The 15,620-nt window shown below is 35.1% G+C and overlaps 1 protein-coding gene across 3 annotated transcripts; it reads left to right on the top strand.

Moving 5' to 3' along the window:
• The first annotated feature begins 1,835 nt into the window (after positions 1-1,835).
• On the top strand, positions 1,836-9,322 carry LOC147603088 (uncharacterized). 3 transcript variants are annotated; one of them, XM_086797247.1, is made up of 3 exons: positions 1,848-2,599; positions 7,371-7,464; positions 7,578-8,135. In XM_086797247.1, the coding sequence occupies exons 1-3, from the start codon at positions 2,314-2,316 to the stop codon at positions 7,600-7,602; spliced, it is 405 nt and encodes a 134-aa protein (XP_086653373.1). In that variant the 5' UTR covers positions 1,848-2,313; the 3' UTR covers positions 7,603-8,135. The 3 variants fall into 3 exon arrangements, with proteins under 3 accessions (XP_086653372.1, XP_086653373.1, XP_086653374.1); XM_086797246.1 differs by having other exon boundaries at positions 1,836-2,599; positions 7,371-8,135; XM_086797248.1 differs by lacking the exons at positions 7,371-7,464; positions 7,578-8,135 and adding an exon at positions 9,158-9,322 and having other exon boundaries at positions 1,851-2,599.
• The last annotated feature ends 6,298 nt before the right edge of the window (positions 9,323-15,620 follow it).

Raw genomic sequence — 15,620 nt, 5'->3', positions numbered from 1 at the left:
TGAGATTTAGACTAGTATCTAAATCTCCAACAAAGGTTATAAGAGAAATGGCCTAAGATTTGGCTAATGTCTGAATCTCCAACTAAGGCTACAAGGAAATGCCTTCAAATTTGGACTAGTATCCAAATATCCAACCATGGCTAGCATAAGCAATGTCCTCAATGTCATTTAGCTTGAGATTTTTACTAATGTCCAAATATAAACCAAGACTACCATGAGCAAAGATAATGGCTTCTACAAAATTAAGATTTAGACAAGAGACCAAATCTCTATTTGTGGACACCAAGAGCAATGGCTTGAGATTTGTACTAGTATCCAAATATCCAACTGAGTCTATAAGATAAATGGCATGATATTTAGACTGGTGTCCAAATCTTCAACCAAGGCTACAAGAGAAATGTCTCGAGATTTGGACTAGTGTCTAAATCTCCAACCATGGCTAGCATAAGCAATGCCATGTAGCTTGTCCTCCTTCAATTAAAATATTTGGACAAGTATGTTTGTGGACACCTAAACTCTATTTGTGAACACCAAGATTTAGAAATTAGTCCAAATCTAATTGTAAGTGGTTATGCAAGCATGAATAGAAGATTGGCGCAATGATTGAGCATGCCAAGCTTTGAACTTGAAATCAAGTTTTTTTGTAACCACTTAAAAGTAGTTCCATTGATATCTTGTGCCCAAATCTTTGTGTTCCATGAGGAAGACTAAAGTAATGTTCTTGGAAACATTTCCCCTTAATTTGGAAATGCCCAAAGATTTGGACTTGTGTCCAAATCTATGTGTAGCATGGAAAAGGCTTAGAAGCTATTTTGAAAGCCATGCCATTAGATTTGGACAATTGCCCAAATCTTAGCATGCTCTAAGACTAGGACTTGGAACCCATGTTCTTGGATTTCGTCTTATGTCCAAAACTCTGTGCACTATAAGGAAGGCCCAAACTCATATTCTTGGAAAAACCTTACACCTTCATTTTAACTAGTGCTCAAATATTATCATGATCTGAAGTTTAGACTTGAAATCCATGCCCTAAAATTAGGACTTGCGTCCAAACCTTTGTGTGACTTGGGGGACTTGAAACTGTTAAGTTTGAACGCATTCAAAAGGGAAAAAATCTTTTGGTATCATAAACTAAAGACTTATAATCATTTTTAATGAAATATGTGTATTAATATACAAACAATGATTACATTTGTACAAAATAGATATTTTATCTGTATATATGTATGTGTGTATTTATATACATGCACATATATGTAGACATACATAGACAATTTTACGTTAACATGAACATCTATTAATAAGTTAAATTTTATATTAATCATAAATAATTTATTGAATTTGAATATATTAAAACAAAAAATAGATTATACTATATAGAACTTAATAACTTTTGTATACATACACTCACAGAGTATAACTTGCATGTACATAATGTATGACAAATTTAGTTATTTATTTAAATGCATACATAATGTATAATGTATTTAGTTATTTATTTAAATGTCTATTTATATATGTACATAATGTTTAACTAATTTATTTTAATATGCATTTACAGTATATTTGTTTACGACATCTATAGTTTAAATTCTTTTCACTTATATAATGTATATATTTTGTGTATTTTACCTATATATAGAGCTTGGCTGAAAATTTGAAAGTACACTACTCACATACACTAGATGCTAATCACACGTTAATGCAGTGATAAGCAAGGGTTTTATATATATTTTGTAATGACTATACATATATATATATATATATATCAATAAACTTTAGATCTATAATATAACATCATCATATTATTAGTAAAACATATAATTTTAATAACACATCAACTAAGCTTTACCCTAAAGCTTAATCTACTCTATCTCTAGCCTACCCTATCTCTTTGGGAGGGAGCAAAGAGAGCATGATGCGCACAGCTAAAGGCGATGCAAAAAGGCCAGGCTTCTCTAAAACGAGTCTAAAACAAGGGGCAAGGCACGTACGATATTCAAACAAGGATGAGAAGGTGACTTCTATCTTTGATGGCTCCTTTGCTTTGATAAGGAGGGAAACCCTAGGCACATGTGGCTGCTTGCTTGCACAGCGGGACAGAGCATGTTGCCCAACAGTATGCTCCATGAGTAGCAAAGGCCAACACCTAGGCTGAATGTAAGGGAGAGCCCCTTCTCGTTGATGAAAGATGCGACCCCGACAGAAAGGGCAAGAGCCCCGCGGGAGGGGCCTGTCCCAGAATGATGCGAGTAAAACCCCCCTCCTCCTTCCTGAGGCATGCTGCAGATGGGAGGATAGAAGAAGGCACAAATGAAGGCCCTTCTCTGTGAGAGAAGATATGGATCGAAGATGCTGTTAAGGGCCCCTTCTCAAAGGAAGAGAAATGAGCATAAAGAAGATTTGATATTGCATGCTCCTTGGAAGGCCCAGTCGAGTGGGCTTTATGGAAAGCCTTGTGAAGAAGGGAAACAACTACAGGTGGAGATGAGCTATATGTCGCAGGACATCATCATAGACGATATGGCTCTCTACTGTGAAGCAAAGGCCAAATCACAGGCCAGCTCAGAAAAACACAAAGGTCTTCAAAGATACGTAGGTATGTTGCCCTCACCTTCACAATTTTTAACAAGCAAAACATGATTTCGAAGATCTCCCTCTCCCTTCACCCAGCTGTAAATCAGACAATTTGATGGAAGATTAAGCTTGCATGATAACCTTTGATTAGTCTAGATTTAAAAGCATAATCAAGATTTTCAAAAGCATGGTTTCTTGTTATCTCTTTGTTTCACCTACTAAACCTTCGACTCAGCATAGGAGAATCGCTTAGTTGTTGTGTGGACTTAAGGTAGATTGCTTGAGCTTAGTATCTCCAAGTTTCCTCAGCCATGTTCTGCACACTCGCTCCTTGCAGAGTGCTGTAATAGTTTTTAATGAGTCGACTTAACCTTTTTAATGAGTGGACTCAACCTTATATTAAAATATTTCTAATCTAGGTGGGAAACTTGTTTTCCCCTCAATTTCAAAATTTGGATTGGAATTTGGAAACTTTACCTTTTGTCTTGAATTTTCACCAAGACCAAATCCATAGTTGAGTGAAATTGAAATGTGGACTAGATCCCCCAAAATTTGGGCTTATGGCCAAATCTAAATGGGGTGTAGAGGGAAGGCTAACAACCCTATTGGCCATTCAAAGGGCCAAACTCATGACCATGTCTAGTACCAAATGTGCCAAAATTTAGTGCATTAGCCCTAGTGTCTAGAGCTTTGGCATGTAACACAATTAGGACTTGAAATCCATGCTTTTAACTTGGATTGCAATGGCCCTATTGTCCAATTTTGTTGCATATAATCCTCTTTGTAGCCATGTGTTCCATGGGGGAGGTCCATATTATCCGTCTTTGAAGGAACACAATAGCTCTCTTTAAAACCAAGGCCTAAGCTATGGGATGTTGTCCAAATCTTTGTGTACAGCAAGGTATAATGTTTTGACTTATGAATGCTCAAATGAACTCTATGGCCCAAGATGTGGACTAATGTATGTGTAGAGTAACATTTCAACTTGCAACAAGATTATTGAAATCCAAGTCCTTATTTTTGGACTTCTGTCCAAATCTTTATGTCCAAAATTTCAATGTAGTGGCTTGAGTGTCTAATGGTGGGCCAATGCAATCCATTTTGTGATAAGATCTGGACTAATGTCCAAATCTTTGTGTGCCCACCACAAAAGTGCTCTTTGAAGCCATGATCTAAGCTAGTGTCGAAATCTTGGCCATGTTATAAGAGCTGTACGAATGATTTTGCCTTTCATTGCTTTTAAGAGCTTGGAGGAGGAGTGCTTTAGTCTTGGAGTGCTATAACTTATGAATTATTTATAAGAGATTTAGGAATGATTTAAACTTTCATTGCTCTAAGAGCCTTGGGGAGTGCTCTAGCCTTGGAGTGCTATAACTTTTGAATTCTCTATGTGAACCTATGCTAATCTATATTATCCAAATCTTTGTGTCCTGAGGGAGGTTGACAACATTGTTATTTGAAGCCATAGCAAAAGATTTGAACTAGTGTCCAAGAGTCTTGTAGCATTATTTGACCTATGAGTGTTCTTATAACCTTGTGGAATTCTTTCATCTCTAAACTCCTTCCTATCAGCTATGTGAACCCTTTGACTACCAGCAAGCAAGTGGTTTCAAAGTGCTAACCCTTTGACAAGAAAGTGGTCTCAAAGTATACAAGCATTACCATGAATTGTATTTCTACATACTTGGCGATGGTGGCCAGGGGCTTCGATGTATTTATCACCATGTTATTCTCCTCTAAATGTGATTATGATTCAAAGTTAAACACATTCAAGAAACCAATTACCATTGGCGCAATGGTGATTGATCCAGTTCATGAGGTTCATAGCATGAAATGGAGCTCAAACAGGTTTGAGATCTTGTAGCCTTGGAGAGTGCTTTAGATAAGGCAACTAGGAAATACAAGCTAGCAATTAGTAGCCTGCATAGTGATAGTAGCGACAGTGGATATTAACTGTCATGTGCAAGCATTGCCATGAACATTCTCAGTAGCTAGTCCAGAAGGGGCAGTAGAAAAAGAGCATTAGAACTAGGACTTGGAGCATAAGGTGCTGTTTTGGCTAGTGTGGACTAGGAGAAGGGGACAAGGATGCCTTGTCGGCTGCAAGAGGGGTATTGTCGGCTGGAAGAAGGGCTGTCGGCTGTACCAGAGCAGAGAAGGAGGAGCAGGAGCTGTCGGCTGGAACAAAAGGCTGTCGGCTGAACCAAAACAAAGGCGGCTGCAGGCGCATAAATGATTATGATTTCAAAGACTAGCCGACTGCATACCAAGTGTCCAAGAGACTATAAATAGCACATGTGCTCATTGAGTAGATCATTCACTCCCCCTTTGGGTGTGGGTCTAGACTAGGAGTATTTTGGTGTATTCCACCTTTTTATGAAAGGCAGCCTATGGTTGTAGATTAGGGGTACCTTTTTGTACCATATGAATATACTAAATTTCCAGCTATCTCTCTCTCTCTACTCTCCCTTCTGTCTCCGTTTTTGCATCAGCATGTTCTCGGTGGTGTTTAGGGCTGAAAGAAGACTCCCAGAGCTTTCGCGTGTTACATTAACTGTATCACTCACAGGATATTAACCCTCCTAATACAAATCATCTGGATGGATCAATCAATACTTTTTTTGTGCATGTATTAGTGAGCAAAGAGAAGTAATTCATGGACAATTGTCATCGCTCTACCAAGATTTGGAGCATAGACCATATATTTTAGATACTGCTAGCAATAGTGATAGTGACCGTGGTGACACAGATGTACATGAAGAGAAAGTTAGTGCACATAGATTATTACTAAATATGGAAGATGTTATTTTTACATCTACAATGTTTTTGTAGAAAGCATGAGTATGTTTTTGATGTAATCGCATTAGGAAGTGCATGTACAATGGCTCTTGTAAACAAATGGAAGACCGTCGCAATGGCTCCAAGTTTACAAGAATTACACGAGATCAAATCAATGTGTTTAAGCTTTGTCAAGGGGAATCTTGAAATCAATTCATGCTATGTTTACAAATGAGAAGCTTTTGATAGAAGGCCCCACACTAGAGCATATAGCTACACTTACGAAGGGACAATGTTAGATTTTATTGATCAACTTCTTTCTGATAAGTCAGACACAACAAGTGTTTAAAAAGCACACTTAGTTCTCATTTCATTAGTAGGATAGATTTTTCAATTATGAAGTAAGTAAATGCTCTACGAATATCATCAGTTAGATGTGTATGTATGTTACTTATGATCTTCACTTAGTGGAATAAATTCTATTTCATTTTGTCAGATTCAAAGACACTATTGTTGAGCTAACTTGATTGTATTATAATTTGTTCATAATGATAGTATCTACATCATAATTTGTTCAGTATTATAAAGTGAAACATATGCCATGTTCATTAGATCAATTAGACCATGTGTTTGTGATTTTTTTATTGACACCCCAAACAAGGATTTGGACACTTGTTTAAATTTAATCCTCGCATATAGTTAATCATTTGGGTATGTCAATAAGGCCACATAAAGTTTATAGGCATACATAAGATTTAGACAATTGGTCAAATCCATAGCATTAACACCCATGACATGGTTTTGAACAAGTGACCAAATCTAGAAATTCACATCTATCTATAATATTTGACCACTAGTATTATCCACCCTTATCATAGATTTGGGTAAGTAATCTAATCTAGCCGATAACATCTATGCATAAGATGTCTACTATCATCTAGTGTGATTTGGACAATTGACTAAATCCAACATTCAAATATATCCAAATACATGGACAACTAACTAAATGAACAAATTTAATTTTATGTACTGAAAGATATATCGAGTATTTAAGAGCAATGAAAGTGTGCGTTTGTGATTTTTAATTGAGCTTTGGTCGATTACTTTTGTGTCGTTTAGCCTTAAGATTTTGATGAGCTGTTTGGCCTTATAATTTATGTCGTTTGGCCTTATGCTTAATATTTTGATGAGTCGTTTGGCCATATAATATAGAATTTTAGTGATTAATCACTGATAACAAGTTTATGTAGGTCCTTGGATGGTCGATCTGGACCACTGGTGCTATCTTATCCTCATTGAAATTGTATTATAGAAACGCAATTGTTTTTGTTGTGTGCACGATGTCGTAAGCTTTCTATAGAGTCAATTGGTTTGTCAATATGATATTTCTATCAAAAGTTATGTCATTTTAGGTAAACAATATTTAAAACAGGAAAACAGGCAACGCGCAACTCGTGCAGTAAATTTTGAGTATTTGCTCGGCTTCATCGGAGTTCGGAGTTAAAAGGTTTGGTGTTTTCGTGCAACAGACTTTTGCTTATCTTTCATATGTTACACGCTTTTCATGTTTTAATCCAAAAATAGCCAATTTTTGGGCTCGTTCACGTCTCAAAATAATAGTACTCCAACTGTTTTTAGAGTTACTCTCTTATCGCGTATCATGTTTCGTCTATTTTCGGGTACTACTTTTCATCACTGCTTGCTTTCGTAACTTGTAAATCACGTTCTATATTTGACGAGTTTATTGCCACATGTTTTTGGTGCACGTATGTCAGGGTCCTTGTTTATGTTCCGTTTCATAGTCTGTAAATTTTGTGATCTCGTTATATACATATTCTCGCAATTCGAGATAGCATCTTCTATTCTCGTTAATGGTTTTTCCATCTAGTCAATGATCTGTTCTCTTGTTTCAAGGCTAGGGATTTTTCGGATGGAAGGCCAAGTTGATGAAGGTGACGATCCTTTTGATATTGTTTTGGGTAATCTTGTCTGTCCGTCTCAACCTGTTGATGCAGAACATGATAACGCTCTTATTACTGTTGGTTCTATTTTTGAGCAATGGTTAACTGATTACTCGATTTGGATCCGTCGTGATAAAGCTGCTCGTCGGTATATCTTATCTGCTCTTCATGATTCTCTTATGTTGGATGCATTCAATCTTTCTACTTCTCATGATATATGGTGGTATCGTCTTACTACTTTTGAGAAGAAATCTGTCACAGAGATTCTTTATCTTCGAATCTTTAAAGACATTGTCAATCAACTTGCTGCTGTGCTGGTGCTCCTATTGCACGAAATCAATTGGTTACACATTTTCTTCATACGGTCAAGGATCCTTCATATTATAATATTATCACTATTCTGTCTAACAACGATGGCATTGATTTTGACACTGCTTGTATTTCTCTCGTTGAATATTCTCAACGACATGAATGTCGTACCAGAGAATTCTGACACTGTTTTAAACACACAAGAAGCTGTAGATTCCGAAACGGCTTATATTGCTCGGAAGCATCCCTTTTCTCGTTTTACTCATGGTGGTCGCTCTTATCAAGGTGGTAATTCTTCTCGGCTTTCCTATCCCAATAAACATTGTTCCTATTGTGATAAGAATGGTCATACTATCTCTGATTGTTGGGCACGTCAATATGATGAGGAACAATACAGTAGCTGTAATCACATAGAAGAACTCTTTATCGATGTGACTAATTGATGCATCGATTATCTCTTGTGTACGCTTCATGGCTTCATGTATACATATTGGATCTTCTCTTTGAGTTCTACGCGGATCTTCTCTTCAAGTTCTCGACTCCGGTTGTTTATCACATATTTCCATGAATGTTTCTCTTTCTCTAATTATTTTTAATTATATTCAAGTTTTATTTTATATTACAGATTTGGATGCATGTTTTTCTTTTCCTTATATCCATTATCTACTCTGAGCCTATTCAATTCTTTATTGACTCTTAGGCTATTCAATTCTTTTCCATTACATACTATATGTGATATTATTGCTATTCCCTAGAGATATGACACGTCTTGAGTTTTCATGGCTTCCTCTATGTTTTTATTTTCTAACAAGGTCTGATTGTGAGTGTGCATCCACAAGGTAAGATATAGAGTAACTTTGTGCATGAAATAATTTGAAAGTTAATCTTTTCGTGAGTGCAAGTGCATGTCCAAGATTATGAGAAAGAGGAAAAAGTTGCATGCAGGTAAATAAGCTTTGATCTAAGTTGCAAGCATATAAATTTTTTTTTATTTTAGTTACATGAGAGGAAAAGAAGCTTTGATCTAAGTTGCATGTAGAAAAAGAAACTTTGATCTAAGTTGCATGCGGGTAAGGAAGATTTGATTTAAGTTGCATGCGGGCAAGGAAGATTTGATTTAAGTTGCATGTGGGTAAAGAAGCTTTAATCTTTTTGACATTTTACCACCTTAAGATTTAAAGCTAACAATTGTGTGTTTTTGTATGTGATAACAATTGCGTATCATGTGGACACTTGAGTACTATGATTGGATATAGGCTTGCTATGCAGCTTTTTTACATGCTATGGTTTTGATCCATTTTTCGTACAATTGAAGCTTGCTCACGTGCTATGGGTTTTGATCATCACATTATGCTTTATACTTCTAGAACTAGTTTTGGCATGTAGACATTGCCTTAGAATGTTTATAGGCTATGGATTTTGATGCGAAATACTAATCTCTTCAGTCTTTTGTAGATAATAGATAATTTTGGCGTGCATACATTATCTTATAATGGGTAATAGCTTTTCCTTTTTTTGCATGGATGTCGCAGGTATTTGTGATTGATATAAAGATTTTATAACCTTACGTTTACTTTAAGATAAGTTCACTTTTGTGTTGTTTGGCCTTAAGATTTTGATGAGTCGTTTGGTCTTATAATTTATGTCGTTTGGTCTTATGCTTAATATTTTGATGAGTCGTTTGGCCATATAATATATATAATTTTAGTGATTAATCACTGTTAAGAAGTTTATGTAGGTCCGTGGATGGTCGATCTGGACCATCGGTGTTATCTTATCCTTGAGGAATATTTATTTACGTCGATCTTCGATTAAAATTTATCTTTACGCATACTTCTATGCATTAAAATTAAATATGATAAAAGTAACACTTTTATAATAAAAATTTATCTTTTATGCATACTTCTATGCATTAAAATTAAATATGATAAAAGTAACACTTTTATAATAAAAATTTATCTTTTATGCATACTTCTATGTATTAAATCAAATATGATAAAAGTAATACTTATGATATAAAAATTTATCCTTTATGCATACTTCTATGCAATAAAAAAATGATAAAAGTAACACTTTTGATATAAAAAAATTTATCCTTTATGCATACTTCTGTGTAATAAAAATGATAAAAGTAACACTTTTGATATAAAATTTATCCTTTATTCATACTTCTATGTAAAATGATAAAAGTAACATTTTTGATATAAAAAAATTATTCATATTGCATACTTTTATGCAATAAAAAAATTGATAAAAGTAACACTTTTGATATAAGAAAATTTATCCTTTATGCATACTTCTATGCAATAAAAAATGATAAAAGTAACACTTTTGATATAAAAAAATTTATCCTTTATGCATACTTCTATGCAATAAAAAATGATAAAAAGAACACTTTTGATATAAAAAATTTATCTTTTATGCATATCTCTATGCAATAAAAAATGATAAAAGTAACACTTTTGATATAAAAATTTATCCTTTATGCATACTTCTATGCAATAAAAAAATGATAAAAGTAACACTTTTGATATAAAAAATTTATCTTTTATGCATACTTCTATGTAATAAAAATGATAAAAGTAACACTTTTGATATAAAATTTATCTTTTATGCATACTTCTATGTGAAATTATAAAAGTAACACTTTTGATATAAAATTTATCCTTTATGCATACTTCTATGCAAAATGATAAAAGTAACACTTTTGATATAAAAAAATAATCCTTTATGCATACTTCTATGTAATAAAAAAAATGATAAAAGTAACACTTTTGATATAAGAAAATTTATCCTTTATGCATACTTCTATGCAATAAAAAATGATAAAAGTAACACTTTTGATATAAAAATTTATCCTTTATGCATACTTTTATGCAATAAAGAAATGATAAAAGTAACACTTTTGATATAAAAAATTTATCCTTTATGCATACTTTTATGTAATAAAAATGATAAAAGTAACACTTTTGATATAAAATTTATCTTTTATGCATATTTCTATGCAAAATGATAAAAGTAACACTTTTGATATAAAAAAAATTATCTTTTATGCAATAAAAAAAATGATAAAAGTAAGACTTTTGATATAAGAAAATTTATCCTTTATGCATATTTCTATGCAATAAAAAATGATAAAAGTAACACTTTTGATATATAAAAAAATTTATCCTTTATGCATACTTTTATGCATTAAAATCAAAATGATTTTTAGAATATAAAAATCATAAGGATTACTCTTTTAGAATAAATAAAGGATGAATTTTATTTCACTAATTTTTAAAAATTTTGCCATAACCTCCTTTGTATGGTTGATCATTTTTTCAAGTTCGTAAGTCTTTAGAACTAATTAAAAGTACACCAAAGTATTGAAATTATCCTAAAGTAAATATTTATGTATTTACTTCAAACAACATTATAAAAATTTGACATTAATCAATTAATCATTCACCTAGGATAGAGAAAGGTTGGTTTTGTTAGAGAAGAGAGGGGAATACCTTTTGTAATGAGGCCTAATATTATAAAGAAGACATAAAGCATAAAAATCATTTAAAATCATAAAAATTCATAAAATAATTGAAAGAAAGAAGAATCACCAACTTACTAATGACTTTGATAGCTTTCCTTTGGCTTGATGGTTTGAGAGTTCAACTCTTGTTTGGACAAGAGTAGTCACCAATCTTTGGAAAAGGAAAATGTCAAAAACTAGTGAATTATTAATGAATTCACAGTTCTTGGCTTGGGTGGAGTAGAGTAACAGTGCATAAAACACTATTAAGTTTCAACAAAGAGGAAGGCTTCTATTTATAGGAAAAAGTGAGCTCCTAACCAAACAAACCGATTCTAGAATTTTTCAATTCAGTTTGGTCAATTTTTGACTATTTTTAGGTCATTTGAGCTAACTTTTTGGAACTAGACTTGAATTAGGAGAGAGGAGAGATGAAATATCTAAATTTTTGATGATTTAAAACTCAATTAAGCATGTGAAGTAGGTGCCTCATTAAAGGCTCTTTCTCTTTCTTACATATGTGTCAAAATGGTATCATTATATCCAAATTATCTCATATTTTTGATATTATTCATAGTTTTTTACTAATAAACCTTGTACATATTCAACTCTTTACCTTATGTGAGCATTGAAGGGACTTCCCTTCCTTATATGTGTCAAAATGGAATCATTATATCCAAAATATCTCATATTTTTAATATTATTCATAGTTTCTTACTAATAAACCTTATACATAGTCAACTCTTCATCTTATGTGAGTATTTACTTATTTTTGGGTATCTTCTTTTACAAATTGGATTTATCTCCTCCCCACATATGGATTGATCCTATTGGCTCATAGAAACCTTAATTGGACCATAGTCCATAGATTTTTGAAAATTTAGACCCTTAGGCTAAGGTCCTTTATACCCAATTTCAATTAATTTCAATTGCATATTGAAAAGTTCTTTGTTGAATTTCTGTTTCAAGGGAACTTATTTTAATAAGATGAGATATTTTTCTATCCAAAAATATTAAAAATCTGAATATTATCTTTCTAGAATATTTTCTCTCTAGGCTAAAACAGTTAGAAACAAGATCTTTTATATTTCTAAAGAGGGATTTGATTACACGGGAAGATGCTGGATATCTTGAGAGGCTGGGGAGGAATCTTACATTCTCTTCCACTTGAAAAATGCGAGATGTCCTCATCTCGCAAACTGTGGATAATCTCGCAACAGATCGGCTTCATTCTCCCAGGTGGCATCTTTAAAAGGATATAACTTCCATTTTACTAATAGTTCTCTGAGAATTCTATTCTTGAGAATCTTTTCTCGAACATCGAGAATTTCTTTAGGTTGGAGTTTCATCTGTCCTTGGGTTGAAGAGGTTAGGATTTCTTCATTAAGCACATGATTTGGGCTTGGCACATATTTCTTTAGAAGGTTTACATGAAATACATTATGAATTTTGAGATGAGGAGGCAGAAGAAGCTCGTAGGCTAAGTCACCTACTTTCTTTGTAATCAGATATGGCGCACAATATTTGGGTGATAATTTCTTGTACTTCCCAAGAGATAAGGAACTTCTTTTGGGCCGTACTCGAATGAATACTATATCTGCTTCTTTGAATTTTCTATCTGTCCTCTTCTTATCTGCATATAGCTTCTGTCTATCCTGGGCAGCTTCAATATCTTTACGAATTGACTGCATCTGTTGCTCTATGTCGTCAAGCATCTGTCTGGACATCTCGACCCTAATCAATGGGTCAGACCAAGTTAATGGAGTTAAGCAATCTTGTCCATACAGAGCTTTAAAAGGGTTCATCCCGATACTTCGGTGATAAGAAGCATTGTAGGTAAACTCGACTAGATGCAGATAGCTTAGCCACTTCTTGGGTTCCCTGCCACCACAGCATGTCCGAAGTATATCTTCAATTACTTGGTTTACCCTTTCAGTTTGACCATCGGTCTCAGGGTGATAAGCTGTGCTGAGATCCAAGAAAGTTTTCACTGCTTTGAAAAATATAGTCTAAAATCTTGAAGTAAATTTGGGATCTCGGTCACTTACTATTCTCCTCGGTAGGCTATGCAATCTGAAGATTTCTTTGAGGAACACTCTGACCACATCCACTGCAGTGTAGGTTTCTTTTACTGGAATCAGATGGACAACTTTGGTTAGTCTGTCGACTACCACGAAGATGGAGTTGTAACCTGATTGCACTGAAGGTAATCCAGTAATGAAGTCCATACTGATACATTCCCACTTCATCTTGGGGATGTCCAATTGTGAGATCCCTGTTCCCACCGCGCAACGGATTCGGGGTACTAGCAGCGGAAGTAGCACTTCTTGCGCGAGGCAGGGTCCCACACTCGGGGCCTCGTCCACGGATATCCGGACAAAAGACTAATCCGTCGGTTTTTCCAAAACCAGACCCGGAAAAACTTCCCTTATCCGGAAAGCACGGGCGATTCCACCAGGATAATTTTTACTCTAACGTAGTCAAAACTCTTACTGATCAAACAGATCCGACTGTATCTATAAAGATACTTGGTCAGATCAAGGAAGAAACTTGCACTTGGATCATTGGGATCAACGCTTTTTTCCCACCAAGGAGGCACAGCCGTTGATTCCTATCCATAGAACAATTACTATCCGGGATTTACTTTATCTATCGTAATAACAGAAATTGAGTCTCGATTTACGGATCCATCAGTCCAGCCTAACCCCATCCGATCCCATGGGTTAGCCAACCGCCCAACCACTGTAGTGATGGGATCCAATTTGGAATTTGGTTAGGTTTTGTCCCGGGTACCAAGGAAAAGAGTTCCAAGGTCCCCTAGCCGGAATTTCATGCAAACATAAAACTAGCCACACCACTTACACACCCAATATGAAAATTGCCTTTTTCTTAGCATCAGCTAACTTTAAAACAATCCTTTAATGAAACCATAGTACCACTGATCACAATCTCCCAAATTATCCAGTTGATTCATAATTTTCCATCATTCCTTCATCAGAGTATCTATGGCATCATTGGCAACTAGAACGCTCACCACCTGTCCACACAGGGGCCGTTTCAATAGTTCCTAGCCCATAATACTCAACAATATAATCACTTATCAAGATGGACTCTCGTTGAAGATCAGCAAGATCAACCAACAGATCCATATAAAAGAGCCATGGACTCATCCGTTGAGGACCAGCAAGGTCAGTCAACCAGATCCATGCCCGGTTCCAGAAAACAACTCTTACTCCTTGTTTCAATATCTTCCTCGACGCACGCGTGGGTATCCTGGGCGACCCAGAGCCCGAGCACCGTATGGTCAGCACCCTCTAGGATCCTTCGCAGGTGACCTAGCGCTTCACTCATAGGTCGCTTCCTTGGTCCCTCATCCACCGTACCGGAAGCTCACCATTTTAATCGAACCGAGGCTGGTCAAGACCTCGGCCGACTTTGCTACGCGAGACGTCCTCCATTGACTCTCCGTCAGCAGTTGCAACTTTAACAGTTAGGTCTTCATGACCTTAATCCACAAGATGGTCAAAATGCTTCCCCAGTATTCTTGACATAAAACAGTCATTTACAAACAGTCACAAAATACAGTTTCTAAATCGAACTCTCATTTTTTCACATTATCCCTCATTAATCCACATTACTTATTCCACATTCCATTTATATGTGTACTCATCCAATCACATCATTTTCCATCTCTTCACTTCAGATTCTTTCACATCACATATCATATATTCACATCCATATCCACATCCACATCCACATTCACATCCATACATCCACATCTACATGCTTACCTCCATTTTCACATTCTCATTTATACATCCACATCCCATATCCACATTCATACATACACATCCATATCCACATCTATACATCCACATCCACATGCATACATCCATTATCACGTCTTCATTCATACATCCACATCCATATACATACATACATCCACATCCACATCCACATTCCCATTCACATCTATACATCCACATCTACATCCACATACATACATACATCCACATCCACATTCCACATTCGCATCTATACATCCACATCTACATCCACATTCACATACATCCACATCCACATCCACATTCACATACATCCACATCCACATTTCCATTCACATCTATACATCCATATCTACATCCACATACATACATACATCCACATCTACATCCACATACATACATACATCCACATCCACATTCCACATTCACATCTATACATCCACATCCACATCCACATTCCACATTCACATCTATACATCCACATTATACATCTTCATACATACATCCATTTTCACATTCATACATCCACACTCTCATCTCCACATCCACACATCCACATACATACATCCATTTCCACATTCCCATTCATATAACCCCATATGCCTTCACAACTAATCTTTTACATCACATCCATTCTCGCCCTATCACAACCCATATACATCTTATCCTATCACATACACTTCTTACCTCATCCCATACACA

Source organism: Cibotium barometz, chromosome 65 (assembly GCF_041138505.1).
Source record: "Cibotium barometz isolate CiBa-2024 chromosome 65, ASM4113850v1, whole genome shotgun sequence".
Classification (NCBI taxonomy): domain Eukaryota; kingdom Viridiplantae; phylum Streptophyta; class Polypodiopsida; order Cyatheales; family Cibotiaceae; genus Cibotium; species Cibotium barometz.
This window is presented reverse-complemented; position numbering and strand designations above follow the sequence as displayed.